We start from the raw sequence: 27589 nt of genomic DNA on the forward strand, positions 1-27589 counted from the left end.
CCTTTCATGAATGGTAACTAGCTGCCGTGTTTGATTGCTGTAGAAAGATAGTGTGCATCAGTGTATATTGGTACACACCTGTGCTCTGGCAGTGCAGATTTGCATGTGTAATTGATGTCGGTATTTATAACATAAGATATGCTGAGGTTTTCCTGTTAGTCTGCATAGAGTAGACAGGGTGGGGCAGCTCTGAATTTTGAAGATGTTTTGCACCTTTGCATAGATGAAAGCAGCATTTAAAAACCTTTTATAACTTCACCTGACAGACAAATGTTAAAGCCGCATATTTGTTTGTTCAGGTCCCGTTTCTCACCTACCAATTAATATTTGTATCCTGTTAAGCATCAGTGTATTTTTAATTAATACATAGTAGGTAGATACATCTAACACCTTGATAACAGAAATATAACATGAGAACAAAGGCCCTGCTCGGAGAAGGCAAAGCAAACCCTACCTGGTGAGAGCTCCACCCTCCTTCCTGCCCTCTCTCACTAACCTCAGAGTTCTGGGCGACCTCCTCATTTCCAGGGAACATGGTGTGCAGTGGTCTTGCGGAGGCACACGTAGGTGAGCAGGGGTCTTGTGGAGGCACACGTAGGTGAGCAGTGGTCTTGCGGAGGCACACGTAGGTGAGCAGGGGTCTTGCGGAGGCACACGTAGGTGAGCAGGGGTCTTGCGGAGGCACACGTAGGTGAGCAGGGGTCTTGCGGAGGCACACGTAGGTGAGCAGGGGTCTTGCGGAGGCACACGTAGGTGAGCAAGGGTCTTGTGGAGGCACACGTAGGTGAGCAGGGGTCTTGCGGAGGCACACGTAGGTGAGCAGGGGTCTTGCGGAGGCACGCGTAGGTGAGCAGGTGTCTTGCGGAGGCACACGTAGGTGAGCAGGTGTCTTGCGGAGGCACACGTAGGTGAGCAGGTGTCTTGCGGAGGCACACGTAGGTGAGCAGGTGTCTTGCGGAGGCACACGTAGGTGAGCAGGTGTCTTGCGGAGGCACACGTAGGTGAGCAGGGGTCTTGCGGAGGCACACGTAGGTGAGCAGGGGTCTTGGGGAGGCACACGTAGGTGAGCAGTGGTCTTGGGGAGGCACACGTAGGTGAGCAGTGGTCTTGCGGAGGCACACGTAGGTGAGCAGTGGTCTTGCGGAGGCACACGTAGGTGAGCAGTGGTCTTGCGGAGGCACACGTAGGTGAGCAGTGGTCTTGCGGAGGCACACGTAGGTGAGCAGGGGTCTTGCGGAGGCACACGTAGGTGAGCAAGGGTCTTGCGGAGGCACACGTAGGTGAGCAAGGGTCTTGCGGAGGCACACGTAGGTGAGCAAGGGTCTTGCGGAGGCACACGTAGGTGAGCAAGGGTCTTGTGGAGGCACTTGTAGGTGAGCAGGGGTCTTGTGGAGGCACACATTGGTGAGCAGGGGCAACAGCTTTTGAGCAATTTATTATCTCTAGGGCAGCACGGTGGCTTAGTGGTTAGCACTTCTGCCTCACAGCGCTGGGGTCACAAGTTCAATTCCCGCCCATGGCATTATCTGTGTGTGGGTTTGTATGTTCTCCCAGTGTTTGCGTGGGTTTCCTCCTTGGGCTCCAGTTTCCTCCCACACTCCAAAAACATACTGGTAGGTTAATTGGCTGCTATCAAAATTTACCCTAGGTCCGTGCGCTCTCTCGCTCTCTCGCTCTCTCTCTCGTTGCGGAATCAGTGGCGCTATATAAATAAATGGTGATGATGATCTCTTGGACTGCTTAAAATTTGCTGGTACTTGAGCTGTGTAGTATGTAAATGTTGATCAGTCATTTGAGTTGGCCATGCGCCAGGATTCCTAGATCTGGCTCCATTAGCCCTGCCCCGGCTCAAGGCTGTTTTCATTATGTTTTTTAATTATGATGGGGTGTTTTTCTTCGTTTTTGTTTTTTAAGTTTGTCTATTTTTTGTACATATGTATCATGTTTGAAATCATCCAGTCCGTGTTAATTAGCTATGTCAACGTTTCAATTCGGCTCTATGTTTTGAAGCTGCTTTTAGCTCTGGAGCACCGCTATCCCTAGCTAATAGTTCTTTAGTTTTGAATTCTGCATTTTTTATTTGCATTTATGGTTATTGTGTTAGATGCATCGTTCAATCTTGGCTGCCATGTTGCAGGATACTAGTAGTGTGTTGGAAGCAAAGAACCTTACCATTGTAGAGGACACTGGACACCCTCTTGCAGAGCATCTACCCATATATACACTTAAAGTGTAAGGTCCTCTGCACCTAGATTTGCATCACAAAACACCTTGCCTTAGCACTGATGTCACTGGATGTTCCCTCAGCAAACGTCAAGGTGCACACATACTGTCCATGGTCGGTAAACACTTTTTGGAACTTAGAAATGCACCTTGTTGACCTAGAAACTTCTTCTCCACCAAAGCGCGAAAGTCCATTAAAAGTATAGGGAGGACCACCAAGTGTGACCTGGTGCAAAATTGAGTTGTGGAAATGGCTGTGCACCTGTTTACACAGCAAGTACCATCCCTAATAATGTATACTTTACCCACTGTGCCATTGCAACAGTCATTTCCTTCCCTGCTCTGCAAAACTAGGCATCCCTACTCCATGCTTAGTAAGGAACTCCTTGCACCCCTACTTTCTAGCCTGTGGAATATTCTGCGCCTCCTCAAATGTCACCATCTTGCTTCTTATACCCATATGCTCTGAAGGAAACCTAGGTGCACCTACTCAAACTAAGGAGCACGTCAGGACCAGATCTGATTTCGTACCGTGCCTCAGCAGTTCGTTCATGACCTCCGGTGGAGGCAGCCATTGTGTGAGCTGAGAATGTAGCTCTTCAGTCAACTAGGAACCAATTACAGTGAGTGAAGCAAGAAGTAACAACATCTGACATTTGTATATTAACAGATTACTAGAGAAGATGAGCGGTATAACAAAGCAATACATACAATAAACAATGTGAACAGATCTGCACATAGTGAGGGTTGTAAATCTACACCCACATTTTCTTCTTTTTTTTTCACTTTTGGTTGTTGCACCACGTCAGGGTGATGTGATGGACTGTGTGATGGTGCCAATCATTGCTTCACTGCTACTTGCTGCTTGTAGGGCCCTTCAGCACTGAATTTGATCTGGTTGCGCAATAAGTGTTGATAACTCGCACACTGCTGCAACCTCTCTGCAAAATACGATGCCTTCCGTGCAGGCAGTAGTCACTCCCCTCAAACATGGCCTCAAGGCTGTACGTCTCAACACAATACATTTGCAACGATATAGGTTTCCAGTTTAGCAAGTGCATCAGTAATCCAGGGCGGGAGCAGTGGCAACAAGTCTAGGCAGAAGTGACAGATCCCCAGGGATACAAGCTAGTAACAGTGTTTACTATAGTACATCTGTTACACGTCTTATATGTATCTTTGGTATATGCACATTAGTAAATCAAACAAAATAAATAATAAAAAAAAAATATATATATATATCTATCTACATCTTTCACACACACTCACACTTAAATATATCTGTCAGGAATGCAATGACCTTGTCACTTTCTGACCCCCCCATTTGTAATGTCACATATTCATGAACCATCATTTAGCCGGATCCACCTAGCTGTCAGTCACTGTCTACCTGTTTAGTTAGAGGAGCCCCTCCCACTATGCATGCTGGACAGTTAAGTATAAATATACTAGTTATTTCATGTATGTTATTCAGCTCAGTACTACACAGCTTTTGCAATATGTGAATTTAAAATAGTGGCTTTACTTGTTCCTTAAAGTATGTGTTTATGTTTAAGGATTCTGTAGGCAGTTGTATTTTGCTTTGAAAATGAATCTCTTGTATTGTTTTACATCTTTACTTATTTTTGCATTCTAACAGAGATGTGTATACAATCTGTATTTATATGAGGCCATTGGAAATCTTAAAGCACTGGAAATGTTGAGTGCTTTGGTATCCAAAGATTAACCATTAACTCTCCCCCTCTGTTTGCTTTTTCTCCTGTGTTTCCCAGGGCAGATGTTTATGAAGATGAGTCTCTGTCTGAAGCGCTGGAGTTACTGAACCTTTAGAGCCATGAACTTGGCCAGGGGAGGATTTTAGGATTATTTGTTTTTATTTGTCAAGCCAGAGACCCCGAACACAAATGAAAGGGGTGAAATGGAAAAGAAGCAGCTCTCGGTGGATGACGACCTCTTACCTATTTATTATGTTAGTCCTGATGTAGGAACGTTTTCTAGGGTTTGGCAGGAACGTGAGGCTTCCTCATCTGCTCCACATCTTAATCTGTTGCCATCACTAGATCATGACCGTTTAGCTTCGGCTCCACCCAACACCAGGAGGTCCATGTTGGATAACCACAAAGATCAAATAAACACCAAAGAAGATGGTTTCATTTTAGGTACTATTGTTGAGGACTATTGTGCAGATAAAGATTATTCCAGAGCTGAAAAGGAAATGTTCCCTGACCTCCACCAGTCATCGTTACCTGGAGCCAACGATATTGGGACCCAAGTCAATCCCATGGCAAAGAACAGCTCGGCTCAGGATGTTATTTTGGCCAGCTTACTTCAGGTTCAACTATGCGTGCTGGACCTCCAGGACGAGATTGATATTTCCGAGATCTGTCGCCTCCGAGCCAGAGAGCCCCACTCTGACACAGGCCCAACTAATGTTGAGGTTGAAGTTTTAAAGGGGAAAAAAAATCAAGAGCTGGAAGAGGACCAAGAGAACGATGATATTTCATATTTAGAAGTGCAAGATGAGCACTTATTTTGTAATAATCCTTTATTTAGTAATGCAAAAGCTTCACACCCTGTGAGTCACGGTATACAGCCGTCCGTTCCTGCACTGGGCATTGAGGAAGAACTCGGCACTGGTAACAGGACGGAGACTCCGGGTAACCAGCTGCTATTAGCACGGAATGTTTGGGATAGCAAAGTCTCAGGTACAAGTACAGCTGTTTGGCATCAGATAACACGCGAAGAATCACTGGAGGAGCTCCAGATATATGAGGATGAATGGGAGGAGAAGAGGGCATTGTCTGCCAGCACAAGGACCAGGAAGTGGCATATTGCTGACAGCAGTCGGCAGCATGCTCAGGAGGTACGTGGCACACTTTTATACACACATAGTGGACTTTATCTTTATAGACTTATAGAATAAACATATATATTCACAGATCCTTCACATACAGAAACTGTGCCTAATGTACTGAGTGAACTGGAAGCAGTTACATTGGTATATCGTTGAGTATTTTTTATATTTAATAGAGGAAACAGACCTCGCTTTAATGCTACACCCACTAACAGTAAAGTTTATAAAATGGTTGGTTCACCAAGGGAGATGTATGTAATAAAATGCCTTACCATTGTCCTTTACACAGCAATTCCTTAGTATTCGCTCATTGAAAAAGTAATTACAGGCGATTTATTAAATGCATACAACATTTGGAACAGTTCATCCTGTTGTCTATCAGAATGTGCTCTGATGTGGTTTGTGACTGTATGGTGTCACTGTTTTCTGATTGGCTGTTGGAGCTCCTGACACATTACAGTAGCGGCTGATTGGCAGTCCAATTCCTGCATTTAGCAACTCATTCAAAAGCCATCAGCGCACCTTGGAAGATTTCCCCCAAGTGATGAATTTCAGTAAATTGTACCAGCAGTGCTGTAGGCTGTGACATGTAAGACACTTTAACTTGTAGGTGTCACAACTCATGTTTTCTGTAGGTATAACACACACTGGCACCAGTTTCCTAGCTGTGGAGAGTTAACGATTCATAGGTTTGTAGAGCTGGGGAGCAGTTTAACATAATTCTGAAAACGTTTAGATGATGTACTGTACACACTGCCATATAGGACATGAATGTACAGATTCATAGGTCTATATCAGTGATGGGCATCCTCATGCACTTTAAAGGCCACATGTATGGCCCTCTAAACTTCAAAATCTTCTAAGATTGGGGTGGCTTCAAAATGACCTCAGCGCCTCCACAATGTCTCCACATACACCTCTGACCTTCCGCAAACCATTCGGACCCCCCATCTGCTCCAAAAGGGGGAGCAACTACCTGTTATCCTATGTGAGTAAATGACTTAATCCCCAACCACACTGCGGACCCATGCCTCCATCTCCTCGTGGCTTTCCTGCATGTCCTGCCGCTTGGTAATGAACTGATCACGCATTATACTTTGTTCACAGACGTAACGATTGTTTTTATGATTTGCACAGTATTCCTGTATATGATTTACTAGCCGACTTTAAAATTGTTTTGGATGTCTCTTTTAAGGCTATAAGTAGTAAGTGACTTTATTAGGGTAACTGATCAGGGCAGAAGTCCGATTGCAGAGATGGGCGGGAAGGATTGTGGAACCAGCACAGCTGTACATTAGAAAAGGTTGTACACACTGGGCTTTATATCCTGGATTTTCTTTACCCCAGTTACTATGTAACGGAGACAAGTCATTGGTTAGTTCTAAGTAATTTCTCCCTTGCCAACTCCCCACCGTGTCTGCAGACACCAGGATTAGCTGCGCAGGAGAGAAGCGCGTGAGTCACATGGTCCGTACTCTTGTGCTGATCACCGCACTGTAACAGCCTCCTGTCTCTATACTGACATCCGTTATAGAAACCACGGGTGTGCACAGATCACTCTTCAATTCTAACCGTATAAAATAATCATGTTCTAGAACATGACCCAGTTTCTTTGACGTTGCAAGCAATTCTACTGGCAGCGCTAACTGTGTAGTATAGTTTCATTATTTGCTTTCTCTTCCTAATAATCCTTTTATCTCCCCCCGGAGTTCTCTTTTGCCCTAATTGAGGTATGATGGTCCTCTCACAATACAATTGCTTGAGGGCTTGGCAAGGGATATTTGGGGGAATGGCCAGTTGCGGATAAGGTCCATATATATGACGGAGGAGGCAAAAAGGTGGCAGACGCAACCCCCTAAGTTTGCTCATAGCTTGCACAAGGGGATAACTGTTGTTTAGCAAAGATATTTTTCCCTGGTAGGCATAATTAAGCGCACTTTTGATGTTCGTGTCCCTTTAGTTCAGCATAGACTGCAGTGCTACACTGTGTGTGGTGGTGGGGGGTCATTTAGGTATCCTATAGCAAAGAATTGTTGTTTAGCAAATTCTGATAGAACTCTCGTCTTTCAGGCTTTCCTCTGCTCAGAAGACCCCTGGAACAGTATGACTGCATGCAACTCTACTCCTACAGTGCCTGAAGACTGTAAGTGAGAATCTCCTTAGATCTAAACCACCATGCCAATGTGCTTATTCACACTGCAGAATAACTAGGTCTAAACGGAAATGACCATCCACACTGTTTAATTCATCTTTAACATAAACACTAAGGGGCGTATTCAATTCTCTGAAAGTCCCGTGGCGTTAAAACTATTACAGTTAATACGGTAATTTGTAGCTGGATTTCAGCTCGCTGCTCCCTGAAATCCAGCTACAAATTACCGTATTAACTGTAATAGTTTTAACGCCACGGGACTTATAAAGAATTGAATATGCCCCTAAGAGTTTCCTAATGACCGCTGTTTTACTGTAAAAGTTTGCACAAAGTCTTATTATTTATTTTAACTGGTTTATTGTTGGCGTTGCAGCTGTTTTACTACTCTGTTGTTTCTCTCATTCTGTCTCCGTAACCTGCCACTGTTTTTGCATTATGCTGCACCCATTTACAGGATATGTTTTTGTTTTGGAAGTGGTGAGTGCAGCCACAGAGCGCTGCCTGCACCATTTCTGCTGATCACCGCACCAGTCGTAGCTTAACTTGCAGGAAGTAACAAGTGACATGTGACTGTCCGTTGTAGGACACAGATAAAATGACTGATAAGATTTTATCCTTTAGGCTAGTGGTGCTCAACAGTCAAGAAACCCCCAAAAAACAGATTTAGGTTATTTCCGGCTTAAAATTAAAATCAATAAAAAAAATGGGCAAATGGCTCACAGTTAAGAAAATGAAAAATTATAAACTTGATTTTACAGTAAAATAGTCATCCAAAATCAGCTGCCAGTGGTTAAGGATTCTTTCCCAAAATTCCAGGGATACATATAAAACTAATATAACACCATCAATAATTATATGTATAGCTGTGACTTTAATTGTTAATAAAATATTATAAAAAAATATAGAAATGTAGTTCCAGCCCAAAGCAGAACAAGTAATTCTTAGGCCATGTAAATTGTACAATTAGACCTTATCCATTTCTATACAAAACATTTGTAATAACATATAAGTAACTTTCTTGTTAGTATAATAAATATAGACTGCAAAATGTTGCTCAATTGATAAATTATAAACATTTTCGCTATAGACTGTTTCCTCCGTCCTCGGAATATACTGCTAGACAGATAACGTCTTCCACACACATCAGTTCTCCGATGAGCACAATTTGTCAGCTCAGGACAATGTCAACACTTAGGTCAGTAAAACCAGTGGACCATCACTTTCAAGCTGGACTTGATGTTTGTCTTCCATTGTTAAGTGGGTCCCATGGTATATCCTGAAGAATAATCTATAGAAAGTGAAATCTCCATCCAGTAGCTTAGAACCAAAGATGTACAATAATGTGGCCGTGTCCAGGTATCAACCCTGGAAAACTTTCCCTCTTATCGCTAATGTGTTTCCTGGGCATTCCGCCCTCTTGGAGTGGGAAAAATAGTTAGGACGTATTATTGAATAAGTCCTAATACCGCTTTGCACTCTTTGGCCCCGACCATCTATTTGTTTTTTATTGATACATATAGTGGACCTTGGAGGAGCTTTGGGTTTTGGCAATATCTAGACTAGGGTTCAGTGATTTGTAAAAGGATGTGACATGTCAATGCCTGACCTTGCAGTTACTTCAGAAATAAAATGCACTTTAATTACAGGATGAAGATTATCTGATTGTCCTTCCTCTCAGATCCATAGTTTGTCAGTGGGGGATCATGTAGGGTTTGCTTCATCTCGGTTCTCTTTAATAATTGGTGTATTTCTGACACCTTTGTCTATACGTTTATGGGAGTAATTGAGGCCTGTGAAAGAATTTTTAAAACCTAGAAATGTTTGAATGTGTGTGATTCATCCACATGTGAATTTTAAATAGTAAGTTTGTTTGGTATGTTTTTTTTTTTGTTTTTTTTTCCCATTTATAGTAATTAAAGACAGGACCCGTGACTAATGACGGCACCAGCCATGCCTGAATCGGCTCAGTTTGCTGTTTGATGATGTGTTTTGTGTCTGTACAGCTTTAAGTGTCATGGATCCTGGTTAGCCCCTACAATTTCACATTAAGCTTTAAAGTGAAATTAGAGTCAAAGTAGTTCACATAACCTTGGACTAAGGTTTGTTCCCACTGTTCAAAGGGTTCCATTAATAATTTGTGACATGCAGCTCTCTTGTATACTGTGTTTTTGCATTCTTTATAGCTTGCATATGAATTTAGCAAATCCAAGCCACCATCTCCCTTGCTTGGTTTTCAACTTACAGCTAGATCTCTAAATCTTCTCTAAATCTAGCACTGCTGACTCCTGTGCTCCCAGTGTGCTGGAAATGCTGAATTGCTTACAGACAGTGTTATCATTTAAATAAGTATATAAGGTATAATGTACAATATCTAGAAGAACATCATATTTTTAAAGTAACCTGTCCACAGTTTTTTCTGTAAAGACTGCTCAATATTCTAGTCCTTGGTGTTAGTCCTGTGGAAGACTTCTCTAGAGAGCTTTTTCTGTAGGGCTGCTGTTTTCATAAGGGTTCTGAATTGCCCTAAGAGGTCACGTTGTGCGTATATCCCTTATACACAGATTGATTAATTTATTCGACTAGATCAACAATCCTCTCATTTTTTCCTATCGAGAGAAAGCTTGGAGACACTTATATATTGATATGCCAATGATTTCCACATCAATAGTTAAATTGTCATGGAACTTACTAAAGGAACGGTAGTGTGTGTCCATATGTATTATCAGTATATAACCTCTGCAGCTCCTCTCTGGTTATTAAACACTCCTCTGCAGTGTAATGTATGTCCATGCCTGAGAAGGATTTGATTTGAAGGATTGGATGGCTCTGGACTATAATTTTCCTGGAATTAGTGGGTGTCTTGGTTTAGAAGTATTAGAGTTGGTAATTGGTAATGTGACGCTTCTGTATCTTATCATAGCTCCATGCCAGGAGACAGCCATTGAAGAGGAAGGCTTACTGTTTTCAGAGCCTGGTTTATGGTCACAATTGTTAATAGAAGTTGAGGAATCTCAGCAGAACTGTCCACCTCCCCAGACGTCATTGGACAATCCATCCACTTCACAAATGCAGGAAGAGCCAGATGAAGAAAGCATACTCATACCATGCCATGACCTAAATATACCAATGGAGAACCATGAAGAAGGCACTCATCTACTGTGCCAGGGATGCCAAGGCAAGGAGCATGTGGGCAGAAGATTGCCATTGGAGGACGTAGCTGAGGAGTTAGAACCTAAACCAAAACAGGATCCTCCGACTATTGTAATCGATCAACTAGACGATGTGTCCACAGATTTGGAGACTTCTGGGTAAGCTAAATGTGCCGTCATCCTCTCTCTTTTTTTTTTTTTTTGGTTTGTTTGCCAGCGAGGCTCTCAAACTGCTTGGATGTGGCCGACCAGCAGCTTAACAATATGCTTCTTTATATGTAGCCCATAGCTACCACTTTAATGCTACTGACCCATATTTTCACTGCACAGCTCTGAAGAGGTGACCTACGTGGAAGCCGTGTCCATCTCTCAGGATGCGGAGGCAGCTCGGTGTTTGGCAGTGAAGCTCTTCCATCTGGATGGCTTTAAGAAGTCACAGGTTGCTGCATATCTACAGAAAAAGTGAGTATTAAGCGAGTGAGACGGTGCTAATTCCTTCATGGAAGTTTTCTACATTCTCACAACAACCTTTATCTCTTGAGGGAACGTTATTATGTCTTGGGCTTTTTTTTCATTAAAAAGAAAGTAAGATGTGTTTATAAAAGGAATACAATAGGTGCTCTCTCCCTAGTCAGTGGCACCTAGAAATCCCCAAACAACACAAAGCTGGACCCTTCCTGGGTCCACTGACAGTGATTAAATACCTCTATGTGGCTTTTTACCTTTGTTGATTTTACACCATAAGACACCAATAAAAGAGCACAAGAAATGTCTATTTCCATCAGTGTAGAACAATGGTCAGAACATGTACAATCCGTATAGACGTCATCACATCATGGTCACAGGAGAGCACTGTAATCAGCATACCACGAAGGTCACAAGTTGCACATAACTGGAGATTGCTAAATGTTCTGTAGAAATGAGTTCAGCTTCCTGTTTAAGTGACCATAAACCTATGAAAACATGTCGGTTTAGTGGTAGAATTGTGCTTCCTCTTGAAACCATTTTTCTCCATGTTTTTTTTGTCCTTTGTGTTTACTGCTTGACATGGGCTCATCATGTGCTGTGTAACGAGCTTTCTGTTGAACTCGTTCCTGAGCCTTCTGTTGAACTGTAGTCCAGCTGCTGATTTCTGTCTTTACTGCTGTTTTTAGTAATGATTTCAGTGCCATGGTAGCCCAGGAATACCTCGCTCTCTTTGACTTCACAGGGAAGACCCTGGATGTGGCTCTAAGGTAATCTAAAGACTCTGGATCATTTGTGTGTTAAAATTAGTACCCGCTACACCTCTAGGACGGCTTCCCTAGTCCTGTTTTCTTTAGCCCTTCATGTTAGACATTACCATCACTCTCACTCCCTGTCCCGTAAATAAATTGATCTGCTTTACAGAGTTACCTGTGTATAATTTGTTAAATAGTAGAAGTCTGGTCTTTGTATTATTTCATTTTTCATGTATTATGCGATGTGTTATAGAGTATTGCTATATACTGTACGGCATTACGGATGTTTTGTGGCGTCTTATAAATAAAAGATGATGACCATAATAAAGGGAAGGACCATTTGTATTTATCATTGTTGTCCTATCCAGCAAGCACAACTAGATTACTTCTTAGAGTGCTGGAATGTGGAATCGCTCTGCTTCCTCTTATTTGCATACTACAGCCACTGGCACTAATGGCTTCTTGAGAAATAACTGAAGATAAGCATGCTGGGAACAAATGGCAAGAAAAGGGCAATTCTGACACCCTTCCCTTGCACATGCATTTTCCCTGATAGAAAAGGAGACCTGACATATAAGCTGATATCTTGTAGTGTAGGGGATAGTGTAAAAAGTGACAACCCTCTTCAGGCAAGCTTACAAAATTCCTCAACCACCCACTTGACCCCCTAGGTTACCCTATTACTACCCTCTACACAGTAGAAAATTTACATGTGTTCTTTCTATACTCAAACAACCCTCTGACCACTGACCAACATTGCTGTTACTGGATCATATAGCCCACTAAGCACTTTCTACGTTTGCAATCTGACTGGTCCCAATATTCGGTATGTAGCACTTAGTGTGATGTAACAATCCCCTATTGCACGTAGGGCCCTCTTACTATTACTTAGTCTCATTTTATTACTGTTTCAGTGAATTTATATGCTGTAGTTTCACTAGTTTTGGTTCCACCTTCAAAATAACTACCTGCACTGTATGAGGCGACAGGTGTGCTGTACACTGAGGACCTAATGATAGCAATCTGTAATATTTCAGGTCTCTATTGCAAGAGCTGGTGCTGACCGGGGAAACTCAGGAACGAGAGCGAGTCCTGTTCCATTTCTCCAAACGTTTCCACACCTGCAACCCCAAGGACTACAGCTCCGCTGGTGAGTTATCATTAGATATCCGTTCAGCTCATGTTTGCTGGGCATCTGTCTTTTCCATGGATCATTTATCGGACAACACAAGACGAGAACGCAAACCGTCAGATAACCACAATTTTGTATGTGTTTCAGATGCTGTTCACACTCTTACCTGCGCCCTCATGCTTCTTAATTCAGACCTACACGGACAGGTAACATTTTGCCTATGTTTGAGAGCTCCTTGTACAACCCAGATTTGCCAGTTACTACAACCAGTGCAGTTTTAGCAGCGCAAGGTGTGCTTACTTTTGCCGAACAGTGGAAAAAACGAGGCTTCATTTTGTGGAGTGAGATTGCTGGAATAAGACACACAGGTGAAGGGAGATACATTTTCGCTCCACAAGGACTTTGCGGCAGCACAGAGCTGGTGGCCTTTGCGTCTCTTCCTGACTTTTTTTTTTTCTTTTTCCACCTCTCAGTAAACATAGGCACACTGTTAGTTTGTGAAGGCCTCTGCTGAGAGCAAAGAGTAGGCATGCACCTTTATGTGTGCTGGGGGGACAGCTAGCTGCAGCACAGTGCTGCTGTGCGTTTCATCAGTGACCTCCTATGTTTGCAGGAGGTAGAGATTAGACACAATTTTGCACAGGTAGGGGTAGCAATCCTGTCTCAGACATAACAAAACCCAGAAAAATCTAGGCACTTTGTAGATGCGCCCATATGTATACCGACACAATACCAGATGTGCATTTTCGCATTGCCAGATGCTTCTTGAATTTTCTATATAATATTAATTTAAACTGGATGAACTTTACAAAGGTTTGCACTGTCTTCTAACTGTCATTGTCCTATATTTTGTTTTAATAAGTTGCACCTTCTTCCTGCAGAATATCGGGAAGAGCATGACTGCACAGGAGTTCATTACTAACCTGGACGGTATGAATGATGGCGCCAATTTTCCCCGGGAGCTTCTGAAGGTACGTGACCATTTCTTATAATACATTGCTCAGGATAGTAGTGGAGACAATGGGCTACAGTTATAAACCACAAAGCGGCTGAGGCGCAATCCAACATAGGAGGGTGATGGGCAGAGTGAGGGTGATCCTAGCAAAGTATGGACCACGTGCACCAAGCCACGTATTCTGCATGAGAAAAAAACTTTTTTTTTCCACCAGCTCTGAGCTAGCAAAATTGTGTCTCATCTTATACTATTAATGCGACACATTTTGCACCTTCCTTTTGTATTTCAGCAGGTGTACTTCTAGACGGACTATGACCAATGGAAAAACAGGGCCACATGTAATAAAACAATCCCAATGCCTACACCCCCCCTTTACTCTCGTGATTAATTGAAGTTATAGAGGAGACAACGCCAAGCTATATTTTATTAGACATATGGAACTGTTTTAGTTAATGCCAGTTTCTTGGGTATTTACAAAATAGTAGGAGGTTTGCCTTTAATGTGATGCTACAAAACATCAAAGTTCCATTTTATTGTTTACACCTGTTAGTATTGTGTTGTATCAGTCCTATGTCGCTCTAACATTCCATTTTACTCTTTGTAGGCGTTGCACCACTCAATCCGTGTTGAGAAGCTGGAGTGGGCCATGTAAGTAGTGTTGGTTTATTGGTGTTCCTTCCCGGTCACATCACTCCAGAAACTGACCTGCAAAGTCCATTTTCCTTTTTACCAATTGCTCCCAAAGACCATTTTGTGTGTGTTTTGTTTTTTCCTTCCCCGCTCCTCCTAATGCACAGTTTACTATTTTCACACCAAGGAGTGAAGAGAAACTGGCAAATGTCCTGGTCTCAAGGCCAGAGAGTCTTCTGTCTGTTCGGAAGAAAAGCTCTTCCTTCTTGGACATACCTGCTCCTGACCCGCAGGCTCCCGTTTACAAACAAGGAATGCTGTGCCGTAAAGTACATGCGTACATTGATGGCAAGAAAAGTGAGTGTGTGTGTGTAATATTATATATAATCTAGATATATAGATAAATATATATATATAGTGTAGTTAATGCATTAATAGAAATAATTTGCTCGCCTTTAAAGTAGAATTACTCCAATAAATATCTACATAATAAGTAACTGCAATGTTTGAGCGATTAATGCTGCTGTTTTCACAACACTGCTGTACTGTGAAAAAAATAATGGTGCTAACAAGTTTAAAAACATACATAGTGAATAGGAGCAGAGGACGGCGCTAATGTTGTAAAAGACCTAAAAGCCAAAAACAATAAATAATCTCTGTTGCTGTTAAAAAAAAAGGGAAAAAAATAATATTGGCTTCCTGCGTATCACAAGTTAATAAGTAATAATTATCACAAATACCTTAGAATAAAACTTACAAATAAAAATAAACAACTTTTCAGTTAATGTCTCAATGTATCTACCGGCAAAACATAAACAAACAGCTTTAGAAATGGTAAACGGTTCTTAGATTGTTAGCACTGAAAGATTTTCTGGGCAGAGCAGTGTTCTCTAAATAAACTTTCAGCATCTAATTAGGAGCACTATGAGGGTAATATTGTCCACTTACATAAAGATGCAGCCGAACTCGTCTCACTGTAAAAAGAGATTCATCATCATCATCATCACCATTTATTTATATAGCGCCACTAATTCTGCAGCGCTGTACAGAGAACTCGCTCACATCAGTCCCTGCCCTATTGGAGCTTACAATCTAATTCCCTAACACACACACACAGACAGAGAGAGAGAGACTAGGGTCAATTTTGATAGCAGCCAATTAACCTACTAGTATGTTTTTGGAGTGTGGAAGGAAACCGGAGCACCCGGAGGAAACCCACACAAACACGGGAAAACATACAAACTCCACACAGATAAGGCCATGATCAGGAATTGAACTCATGACCCTAGCGTTGTGAGGCAGAAGTGCCAACCACTAAGCCACCGGGCTGCCCTTAACTATGCTGGTATAAAGCATAGAGTCTGTGGACACGTTTCATGGCGGCTTGGGAGGCATATGATGACAAATCTAGAAATGCTCATATAATAAACATAAAACATGGTAAATAATAATACTACTGTACTGTCTGTCTCCATGTAAGTGCTGCTTGTGACATATCTAGTTTTATATTTCCCCTTCATTACTGAAGCTCCGTGGGGAAAGCGAAGCTGGAAGTCATTCCACACCGCGTTGAAGGGGATGGTGCTCTTCTTCCTAAAGGTATGATAACGTCCATAGAACAAATCAGAGCTTTCACTATTGGATATATTAAGGACAGCAGTTGTAGTAGGTAGATGGTGACCCGTTATCCATAATCCTCTCCTCTGATACAGAGCTGCCGTAGCACTTGCCCCTATCGAGCACATGTATATTAAGTTAAGATCGTAAATTCACATTGATAGAAACTAAAAATCATGCAGTCGTTATGTCTTTGTATGTACAGCCAGCATATAAGAATTGCAGTGTGAATTGTCGTGTGTTACATTGTGTTGTGTCTGTCTATTGTCACCTGGGCAGGATGAGTACAGGTCGGACTTCCAGTCCCCGGAGGAAGTAATCAGTGTACATCATGCTCTGGCTGAGAAGGCGCGAGAATACACCAAAAGGCCTCACGTTTTCCGTCTGCAGACTGCTGATTGGCGCGTCTTTCTATTCCAGGCACAGTGAGTATCAGCCACACTTAGAACGGGGTGTGTTACATGCAGGGAGTATGAGTCAGGGCACTGAGCATTAACCCTGCCATTTTGTATTCCTCAGGACATCTGAGGAGATGAGTTCTTGGATCTCCCGAATTAACTTGGTGGCTGCCATGTTTTCTTCACCACCTTTCCCTGCTGCTGTGGGCTCTCAGAAACGATTTTACAGGCCTATCCTCCCCTCAGCTCCGTGCAAGCTGGACCTGGTAGGTGTTATGTTCTATTGTACAGATTTCAGCTTGTACAGCCCTCAGCTTTCACAGGTACAAGTCAGTCGGCTTTGTCCTCACGCTGACACAAGACAGTGCCTAAATCAAGGCAAAAACTGGGATGAAGGAACCTTAAGACTTTTCTTAAATTGCACAAGAATTTTGGTACAGTCTACACAATGGCTGACTTCACTGTGTGTAAATAATGGGTGCACTTCAAGGGTCTTTAATGTCTGGGCATCTGCTTGGTGAGGTGATTTAATTTCCATTTGAATAACCCATAGCTGGATCTGGTCTAACATCATTCTACTGATTCTTCTTATGTTGTGTTACAATGTGTATCCAATATTCTGTAATCCGCATTATCATACAGCCCTTTGAGTATGTGACCGCTGCATGTTATTTTATTTTTTTTATGTCAATTGTTTTGCTGCTATTTTCACACATTCCTGTATTTTTGTCCAAGCGTAAGCCTCACTGATGCCCGGCTCATGCTTCCCTGTGACATGCGGTACATTTAAATCTCTAAAGATAATACATTGCTGCTAAAAGGGCAATTCCTTATTGCACGTGTTGTGCACCGCAGATACACTGTTCCACTTGGCTGATGGAAATGCAATTTAGAACATTAGATTTGTTATTATCCTAATGTTACATGGTATCCCTATAGGAGGAGCAGCTTCAGTCCCATGAGTCTTTGATGGACAGGTTTACAGATGACCTGACAGAGCATCAGCGAAATCTTCCAGACTCAAAAAGTAAAACACGAGATTGGGAGGACTATCACCTGCGTGAGGAGTATTTACGCTATGAGGTGAGGAGTGGTCTTTGTACATGTTCAACAGTCTGTGGGTGGGGAAGATGTTTTGTCATATTACAGAGTTCAGGTTGTCTTAACTTTCCCCTTTTGGTTTCCCCTCCTCCAGAAATTGAGGTACGAAACTTATGTGAAACTTTTAGCCTTACGGATGGAGAAAGGCTGCGAAGATCTTAATACCTTTGAGTCTCGCCTGACAGAACCTGATGGTGGGAAGGATGAGAGCAGTGGATTGAAGAGGTCATACTCAAGCCCTTCGCTCAACCCTGACAATTTCCCTGTGGCCGTAAAGGTCAAACGCAACATCTCTGAACGTCGAACTTACCGCAGGATCATCCCTAAACGCAATAAAAACCTTGTGTGACCAGAGAAGCTAATTCCCAATAGAACTTGTGCTCCTTATGCTGGAACTCCTGAGCACTTTTCCTGGTACCTCACCATGTGCCTTATTTCTGATGCTGTGGGGAAACCTGGGATAGACTTTCAGATGCTGTTGTGCATGGTCCATCTATGTACGAAAGGAGTTCTAAATTCCTTTAATAAATACAAAGAAACCCTATGGGATTCTGAACCAATAGTGATTGTATTGACCAAGGAAAAATGTTCCCTGGCTAATTAAACAATATTGCTTCCTAGAAGAGTATTATTATGTTCAATTACCTGCTTTTGGTATCTTAGATCATGTTATTTAAAAACTCCTTTATTCATACCAAGAACCCAGTTCTCTCTCTTGCTCTGTCAGGCTGCACTTTAAATCTGTGCCACTAGCTGGCACTGTTGCACCATCTGGCCTAAGAGCTGAAAGGCTGCAATGGAGTGTTGGTGAATAGGAATTTAGGGGCTGTTATGTCACCTGTCAATGAAGCTGCAATGGCCAATCTTATTTCTTATTTCTCAGTCCGTTCCCAAAGACGAAAAATTAGAGTACTAGAGAACAGACCACATAGATTACCTAGGAACCCTTATGTTGTGTGGTGGTCTTTACCTGCTCATGACAGGAACATGTACAAGAAAATCTGGTTATTGTACGGTTGAGACTGAGTGGTCATTGGATAGCAGTGGTACTGTGAAGAGCAGTTTAAGTAATGAGAACACAATCTTAGTGTGTGTTGGGGGAGGGGCCAGTGCTAGTCACAAGTAACTCAGGTTAGTCATTAAGCATTGGTGCAATGGTCAGAATGGGAAACGGTTTAATTCCACTTAGTCATCATGTTCCTTCCCGTTAAAACATGATGTGTATGGTTACAGTAAACATGCTGGTTAAAATGTGTATTTGGTACTATTTACTGTAATGAGAATTATTTTTGTATTGTAATTTATGTTTACAGATATGCTCTCGTTATTTTTATGCCTACAAAGTTGTCTTATGAATAGCGTGTCAGATGCTGCTAAAGACCAGTGTTTGCTTGGGTTTGCTTTGGCAAGCTGCGACTTGCCGGCTGCTGTAGAACTACATGGGCCAGCATGCCTAGCGGGCATGCTGAGACTTGTAGTTCCACAAAAGCAGACGAGTTACAGCATGCTGAAGCTGGGTCCAAGCCGTGCCCAATGCTATATTTATTGTGGCATTCATTCTGTAAACTGACTCTTTAGGAGCTGACAGTCATAGGTTTATTTTTCTTTTTTTCAGTCAGTCACTGGAGAACTTCCTATGTTCCAAGTGTTTTAATGTTATATTTGGTGTTGTATTTCGTTTTGCAAAAGTTATTTTATTAGCTATATATGGTTGCGCTGTCATTGTTGAGTAATGATCCCCAGCTTCCATAGCTGTCCACACACTTTGGCTGAGGCTGTCTCTTCCACCTCTGTACTCGGAATCTGGCAACAAGCTGGTTATTTCTGACATATTACAGCTCTCAAAGAGAAACCATTCAAGGATATATTAGGGGGGGGGGTGTTTAAAGTCAATTCTTGTTGTGCTCGAGAAAAAAGTCGGTCAAGTGATGTCTAAACCTGTTCCAATGCCGTGGTCCACAGCCGTCAGGTACTAAATGGAGGCTTTACTGGGGCATGGCCTCAATGCCACCTGCATTTTTTTGCACTGGAAAACCAATAAAACCATTTAAATATGAATGATGTGTAATTGTGTGGTGTGTACTGGGTATGAGAGAGACACTTGGGCAATGTGTTGTAAATTGGTGTGTTGCATTACTAGTTACTGGTGACAGTGCACAGCCGTTTCTGTAACATTTACTGCGGCAACATGATCTAATTCTGACACAGGCTCTTATCTCACGGGCAATTGTAGGTTTACACTGTCAGATAGAGTGAAGTCTTTGGGTAATGCTTCCTGAGCTTTGAACAAATAATTACTTTGCAACTAAAAAACAAAAGAAAGAAAAAGACTGTACCACAGGGGTTACTGCATGTAATAACGGTTTATTTGTACAACAATCTTACTGTGCTTATGGTTTTGTTTTTTTATACAAACTTTTATTGGAGATTGTGTATGTATTCGGTGAGGATACAGAAAGAAGAATAAGGGTAGGGAAGCATAGGCAAACCAAGGGGGGGTTTCCTAGTGCCTGGAAACCCACTGTATAATTGAGGTGACTGGACCCTGCTCTCGCTTCACACGACTCTGCTTGAAATGGGAGAGCTGCGTGCACCGAACAGTAGTGATCGCAGTATTGCCCATGTATATTATGGGGATAGGAAGAGTTGAAGAGCAGCCAAGCACTGTCTAATATTATAGCCACGCCCCCATGCATGCTGGTCACACCCACTGGCGGCGTGATGTGGAAACCCCCCTCTGCAAATCCTGCGTTTGCCCCTGGGGAGTGCACAGATCAAGGGAATACTTATCACATAAACGTGTCCACAGTTATCAGTGACACATTAAATATACTAATCTGAGCTTATATGAATAATGGTTCAGTTACTGGGGGCCGTTAACTCAATGAAGGTAAGTGATCCAGCTGCAGTAACCTTAGAGAACTTACCTGGTGAGCTACGAATGATGCATGTAATATGTTCCATTTCGTAAACCTTCCAAATTTGATTGACAATTGAAGACATTAATTTGGATTCTTCCAGCAGAAGGCAATCTGGCATCTGTTGGCATTTGGGAAATGCCGTATTAGCGCTGTATGTATTTGGGAGGGCACATGGAAGGACGGGGAAAGAAAGTGAATCTGGGAGTGAGATTTTGGTTATTCTGCTAATTAGTGATGGCACGTCTCCCCAAAGGGGTTTTAATTTGGGCCAGTCCATCCAAAAGGGACCAGTTTGTAAGCAAAAAAAAAAAAAAAATCCTTGAGGGCTTTTTGTGTAATAGGGACACAAAGCGAGTTGTTAGGGCAGTGGTTCCCAAACTGTCCGCCTAGGCTTTCTGGGGTGCCTCAGCGATCTCACAGGGGTGCCTCGGCCAGGGCCAGTGGTAAGCAGGGCGGGTGACTACTTGGTAATTATTTTGGCTTAGGGGTGCCTTGAAAATTTTTTGGAGACCCTAAGGGTGCCTTGAACTGATAAAGTTTGGAATCCACTGTGTTGGGGAATAGTAGTTCTGATGTTCACCCTTTGTTCGGATTTCTGCACCTCTCCCATTTCATGTCAGGGGGATCTTTAGCTTCTAAACTGTAAGCAGATTGTAAATAGATAAAAGCAGTCCTCTAGGAGATGACTTATGCATGCAACGGGAGCACTGCGCGGGCACGTTTAGTGATTGTAGTGTGCTGGATCTGGGACTGCTTGTATCACTGTGACGGTTAGGAAGCATTATAGTGGGGCAATATCAGAGGAATTTTCACAATCTGAAAGGTCCAGCGTGGATAAAATCCTGAGGAAAAAGCTAGGTTGTTCACAGATTTTTTTAAAAAAACAATCTCCAGCACTTAAAAACATATAGAGAGAGCTTACCACTGCAGCTGTTAAAAGGGAATATTGCTATCTCTTGACAAAAACAAACCTATATACACCAACTGCACTGTGGTATGGCTAATAGTAGTAATAGAATACTTGTGTATCTCTTCTAGTAGACCCCAAGGTATATATAACATAGGAGTCCATTTTAGAAACCAGTTGCATTCATCAAGGCAGAGTCTATAATCAAAAGGAATTAGACACTCTCTGGGTATATGAAAGCCACACTCATTTATTGCTAAAACAACCAATTAGCATATTCACAGCAACATTCAATGTACCCAATTAAAACTCTGTACTAATCCTAGCAGCATTAATTGTAAATAATCAGACATGAGATCACATTAATAGGTAATCCAGATAATAGGAGTTTCAGGCTGTAGTGTTGTTGGAAAAAGAATCAGTATCATTTGGAACTGTCCTCGGTTAATTATCGTAGGGAACATTTATCCCCACCTAAATTATTTGTGGTTATGTTCAGGTTACGAGTCCTGCAAATAGCTGTTTAGATAGTCAGATGTAGACCCTGCTTATCGCTAATAATCTCTGTTGATAAGTTCTGTTTATTAGAAATAGCTAAGGCTGGGCACACACTACAGGTTTTTCACCGGATTATTGTGCAAATCACACGACCGTTCAAGCTGATATCGCATTAGTGTGTACAATCCAACAATGAACAATTATCGTTCCAAAGCACATTTTATCGTTTGATTTGATTTTGATTTTATAAACAGACTAAAAATCTATTAAAGCGATGAAACGATGTTGCAGTGTAGGCAGATCTCCACTGAGTTTAGAGTCATGGGGGTATATTTACTAAACTGCGGATTTGAAAAAGTGGAGATGTTGCCTATAGCAACCAGATTCTAGTTGTCATTTTGTAGAATGTGCTAAATAAATGAGAACTAGAATCTGATTGGTTGTTATGGGCAACATCTCCACTTTTTCAAATTCACAGTTTAGTAATTATACCCCATGATCTTTTCAGCCACATGTTATGACAGATGAAGAGCACAGATCTCAAGGTAAATCTTATAACACGTGTATAGTATGTACACATTGATGGGCATGCTAATCGGGACTTTCAGTCGTTGGTACAATCGTTAATATCACATCTGGAGAAATTTTCTGTAGTGTGTACCCAGACTAACACTTGTTTGTCTGCTGGTGAAGAGGAGTTGTTTCCCGGTCACTGTAGTAACCCGCATCCTGATGTCCACGCCAAAATATCCTTTGGGTAAGAAACCATGCTGTATTGTAACGATTCTTCTTGCTTTACTGCTGCATAGGTTTTTGAAAGGGTTATAGCTGGTATGTAAGATCTAAGTTGATGTGTGAAGCTGACGCGTTTCGTCTGATAACTTGCACAAATAGCTAAATGTAAGCTAGAGTCACAGATTTGGATATGGGGATTTTGTATTGGAGGGAGGGGGGGGATCACCCAAAATAATGTGGTCACCAATAAAAAGTTGATCATTGTTAAGCTACTTCACCTCAAACTCTCACTGAGTGTGGGGAGTGCCAGAGAATACATTGTGTGGTGGTGGTGGGGTTTAAAGATCAGGACCCCCAATCTCCCTTCCTGTTTGGATTTTCATGTTAACTTTTATATTAACTACCTTTTCTCTTTCTTTTTTTAACTGACCATATCAATTTCGAGCCCATCGTTGTAGACTTTTAAACATTTTAGGGGGGATTTTCTTTGGGTGGGGATAAGTGGGACATTTATTTTAATCACAGTGACCAAGCCAATCCAAGAGATGAGTAGCTCATTTCAGTTAGACAGGTCCATATTTAGAGATTCCAACAAGGGAGGGTAGTTTGCAGTGTACAGTTGTCAATTGAATGCCACAGTATTTTAATTTATAAGGCTGCCAAGGATAGTTGAAGCGTGCATCTTTTCATTTGTTAGTATTGGCGGATATATTTAGGTCTTGGAATTCAGTTTTGTCTGTATATATTTTAAAGTTTATATAAATGAATGTTCTTGTGTAAGTTGGGACATAAGGTCCTCTGCATATAAAGCCAGCTTGTGCTCCTGGGGGCCAACTGGCTGCATCATCAAGGGGAAAATCAGGGGGGGGGGTCAAGAGACAACCCTAACTATTGCGTATCAAACATTTGGGAGAAGAAAACTTATAAGGGTTATTGTATAGTGCCTCAATTCCTCTAATGAACTTACCTCTCATGCCCATGGAGAACAGTGTAGATTAGCCTTTACTGTAACAAACACTATCTAATGCTTTATCAGCACCTGGGGTCAATGTCAGGGAAGAGGGGCTGCAAATTTGTTAGGAGAATGTATCGATTGTTTTCCTAATGTTGCCCAGGGCCTGCCAGCCATGAATGAATCCCACCCAGTCAGAGGGCACCAAGGAGCAGATGAAATCACCATGTCTGTTTGCCAGAATCTTGGGTCTGTAACTGCATTGAGTTCTCTGCATTGCTTGTTTGGATAACCAGAATCTTTGCCTGGTTGGTGGCCAGGTCAAATATTGACCCCAATAGAATAGAATTATAAAGAGCCCAGCCAACATGGGGTAGAGTGCCTCCAGAAAATTTGGGAATTGGGCTCAGGCCTACCAGAACTTTTAAGCTGCTAGTTCACTTGATCTACCCAATGGATATATCTTTATTGAGGAGTCTTCTCTGGGATGCTAATAATTGCGTAAACATCAGGGACTCTGATATTGTTCGATTTTTGTCCTGCTATTGTCTAGAGATCTAGATTGTTTAATGTAGCGTTGTATTCCCACAACAGATGTTCCCATAATCGGCCAGATAGTAAAACACAGAATGATGCCGGAGATAGACCTGATGACCTCTAAGCTACTGTAGTAATTTTTTTATTTATTTTTCCCCGTTCATGGTGCCTCTAGGTCGAGAAGACAGATGCTTTTTCCCTACCATGGAACCTCGCTCTGATTTAAGTGTTTCCCCTACTTCCCATTAATAATGAGGGTGTCTCAGAATATCCAGCTGCAGAGAGTAATGGTGATGTGTGATAATTCTGGCGGTGAAGAGGACACAATTCTTTAGGAAATCTGAAAAAAACTTTTCATCATCCCAACTGGTTCCAGAAAAGGTCATGCTGCCTCCTGTAGCTCTTAATCATTATATAAGTGATCCAGTTGGCCTACTGAAGAATAAAGTCTTCTGCCACTGCAATCTATAAAAGCACATGCAACTAGAGACATGACAGCTTTTTATAGAGTATTACCATCTGAAACCACTAACTCGGCATAAGCTAATTCCGCTATTCACCAGTATAAGGTAGTGGTCACCAGGAAAAGATCAAAAATTTAATTCAAAATATTACCCTAATATTCATTTCCTGATGATCTCTCACAATAACCCACAAAATCCCTCCCTTGATTTCAAATAATCACCCCGATTGCTTAGGGCAGGGAGAAATGTTTTATAGTTTAGAAAAGAAGTTGTCCTATTGGGATTGTGGGGAGGGGAGTGCTTGACCATGTGTATGATGCATTGAGCGTTCAATTTTCCCTAATCTGTACAATCTCCCCAAGTTGGATGAAATTCAATGGGAAGCCCTGCTGGAGAAACACTGTTGCCTCATAGAGAGCTATTTTTCACCTTGGTCATCCAGGTATGCAAGTTCAATTGCTGACCAAGCTGAACTCTCTGCCTGCTTTTAAGTTTAGAAGGGGAGTACGACTGCAGTACTACATGGCTATGCCTAGTGTGTAGGTCACGGTAAGGATGGTGGAATAAAATATAATATTTTTATAGTGATCGTTTTGTTTGCGTTGTGCCGTTTTTGGAAAGGCAGAATTACAAGTTTTTTTAAAATTTGTTTTAAACATGACGAATCCAGAAACTTGTTGACATGTTTTAGCCAGGAATTTAGGTCATTTTCTTAGGATGGCAAGAACTGTTTGCTGCTTTGACATATAATGAAATGTTTGACGTACATCTGAGCCTCTTCTAACCTCTTAAGCAGTTGAAAGGCAGAGATAAGTGCTGCTCGGTAAGAAGTCATGTGAGAGCACTTGGCTTCTGTAAGATCCGGCTGATCTCATCTCTCTCTTCTCAACACTTTGTTGTCCCACGTAATCAACTTACTAAAAACATGGCTGAGGCATGATCCAGCCCCTGAGTTTTGTCATATCTGATACTGACCCTTCATTTTCCTGATCAGAAGTGTCCAAAATAAATATTGAAAATGTAGAGTGCTATAGCTGCCCTTCTGAAGGAAATCTGGTATATCTATTGTCACGAGCTGCGGCTGTATGCCACATCCTGGCGTGAACTAGCAGCCGGGCATGTGCTTTAGGTTCTATGCTCTGTTATTTTCCTTGTGGCATAGATTTAGAAGGGTGTAGGGACAGCCTCCAACACCAGGGAGAGCTCTCTTACGATTTAAACTGGTTCACTTATATTTTTATACATGCTTCCTGGTTTTGTTATTACTTATGCTAGTTCTAGCTAGTAATTAATTAGCTGCCTCCTGAGGCTGATTGTCAGCCCTATCCTCCTGTGTCCTGATTGGCTCTTAGTGCTATTTAAGGCAATGAGATCAGAGCCTCACTGCCGGTTATAGCGTCCTGTTCACAGTTCTGCTGCCTGCTTGTTCTCTCTCTGTTTGGTGTTAAAACCTGTGACTGACTTCCCGTGTATGACCCTCGCTTGTTCCTGGACCTTGAACCTACTCTTCTGATCCTGACCATTTGCCTGGTAACTGGATTCTGCTCCTCCGCCAGTGCCCCTGACCTTTCGCTTGTCCCTGGATTCCGTACCTGTGCTTGTGACCTCTGACCTTGATTTACTTTGTCTGAACCCCACGCTGCTGTCAGCCAATCACTCCACTCCTGGGTTCTCCTTAGCCGGTATACGATTCTCGACTCTCTGTCAACCTGCGGCCAAGTCTGTCCCCACCACTAGGAGCTCCAGCGAACACCAGGCTTTCAGAGTAGACTCCGAGTTTTATTGTGCTGGCTAGGGAGTTCCTAGCATTATAACCGGCCGTAAAAGAAGATTGGTGTTATACTGCCATGAACAACGGCGAATCGAATCTGTCTCCAGCCCAGATCCTGGCGAACCAGATCCAGGCAATCTCTCAAGTCGTACAGGGCTTATCCCAGCGTTTGGCAGCTCAAGAAGAGGCTTCCAGAACTCTGCAGCTTCAGCAAGTCCCCACTGGTGACACACCAGAGCCTAAAATGAACTTGCCTGACCGGTTCTCTGGAAGCAGGTCAGCTTTCCGCAACTTCAAAGAGAGTTGCAGGTTGTACTTCCGCCTGAGACCACGCTCCTCCGGTTCTGAACAGCAAAGGGTAGGGATCGTTATCTCCCTATTGCAGGGCGATCCTCAGTCTTGGGCCTTCTCCCTTCCTTCAACGAGTCCAGCCTTGCAGACCGTGGATGCCTTCTTCCAGGCTCTGGGGTTACTGTACGATGACCCAGACAGGGTGGCCTCAGCTGAGTCTCATCTCTGAGCATTAAGGCAAGGACATCGTTCCGCTGAAGAATATTGTGCAAAATGCCTGCGATGGAATGATCCGGCACTGCGAAGTCAATTTCGCTTAGGTCTGACCGAGCAAATTAAGGACTCCTTAGTCCAGTATCCGGTACCCAACTCGCTGGAGGAGTTGATGCAACTCGTCATTAAAATTGATCGTCGGATCAGAGAGCGAGAGACTGAACGGGAATCATCCATACCTGTTGATTCACCACCCAGTTCCTGTGCTACTCTGCCGGATTCCTCTGAGCCCATGCAGTTGGGTGCTTACCGCCTGCCTCCAGAGGAACGCTCCAGGAGACGCTCATTAGGCCTTTGTATGTATTGTGGCCAACCAGGTCACTTAGTACGTTCTTGTCCCAATAAGCCGGGAAACTTCAAAGCCTAAGTGCAGGCGAAGAGGTGCGCTTAGGTCTTCAAATTATCTCTTCAGAGAATTCCTTGTTAGTGCCTGGACGTCTAGTCTTGCATGAGAAATCCATGGATATGACAGCCTTTCTTGATAGTGGTGCGGAAGGTAACTTCCTGGACATACACTTGGCTCAGACGCTTGACATTCCAGATATCAAGTTAGGATCAAGCATTGCCACCTGTGGGTTGGATGGTAACCCCTTGACTGGGGGCAGAATTCTCGCAAGGACTCCAATGGTTCGGTTGTCTGTGGGAGCCCTCCATATGGAGGAACTCTCATTTTACCTAATTACCTGTCCCTCTGCTCCGTTGATTCTGGGGTATCCTTGGCTTCGCAGCCATAATCCCCTTATTGACTGGAAAAAAGGGAAATTATCCGTTGGAGTCCAGAGTGCTCTATGTCTTGCTTGACCCTGCCT

The 27589-nt window shown here is 42.6% G+C and overlaps 1 protein-coding gene across 6 annotated transcripts in view; it reads left to right on the plus strand.

Moving 5' to 3' along the window:
* Positions 1–19489, plus strand: part of LOC142151542 (uncharacterized) — a 36022-nt gene extending 16533 nt beyond the window's left edge. For 3 of the 6 annotated variants that reach the window (XM_075207291.1, XM_075207293.1, XM_075207292.1), the window contains exons 2-16: positions 3996–5086; positions 7148–7220; positions 10150–10537; positions 10709–10840; positions 11533–11613; positions 12636–12748; positions 12878–12936; positions 13612–13701; positions 14290–14333; positions 14503–14672; positions 15844–15914; positions 16212–16357; positions 16452–16596; positions 17270–17413; positions 17526–19489. In XM_075207291.1, the coding sequence (XP_075063392.1) occupies positions 4142–5086; positions 7148–7220; positions 10150–10537; positions 10709–10840; positions 11533–11613; positions 12636–12748; positions 12878–12936; positions 13612–13701; positions 14290–14333; positions 14503–14672; positions 15844–15914; positions 16212–16357; positions 16452–16596; positions 17270–17413; positions 17526–17780 (2856 nt within the window). In that variant the 5' untranslated portion in view covers positions 3996–4141 and the 3' untranslated portion in view covers positions 17781–19489. The remainder of the gene's footprint in view (positions 1–3995; positions 5087–7147; positions 7221–10149; positions 10538–10708; positions 10841–11532; positions 11614–12635; positions 12749–12877; positions 12937–13611; positions 13702–14289; positions 14334–14502; positions 14673–15843; positions 15915–16211; positions 16358–16451; positions 16597–17269; positions 17414–17525) is intronic. The other 3 variants (XM_075207296.1, XM_075207295.1, XM_075207294.1) reach the window with 1 other exon arrangement.
* Positions 19490–27589: the final 8100 nt, after the last annotated feature.

This window comes from Mixophyes fleayi, chromosome 4, assembly GCF_038048845.1.
Source record: "Mixophyes fleayi isolate aMixFle1 chromosome 4, aMixFle1.hap1, whole genome shotgun sequence".
Lineage (NCBI taxonomy): Eukaryota > Metazoa > Chordata > Amphibia > Anura > Limnodynastidae > Mixophyes > Mixophyes fleayi.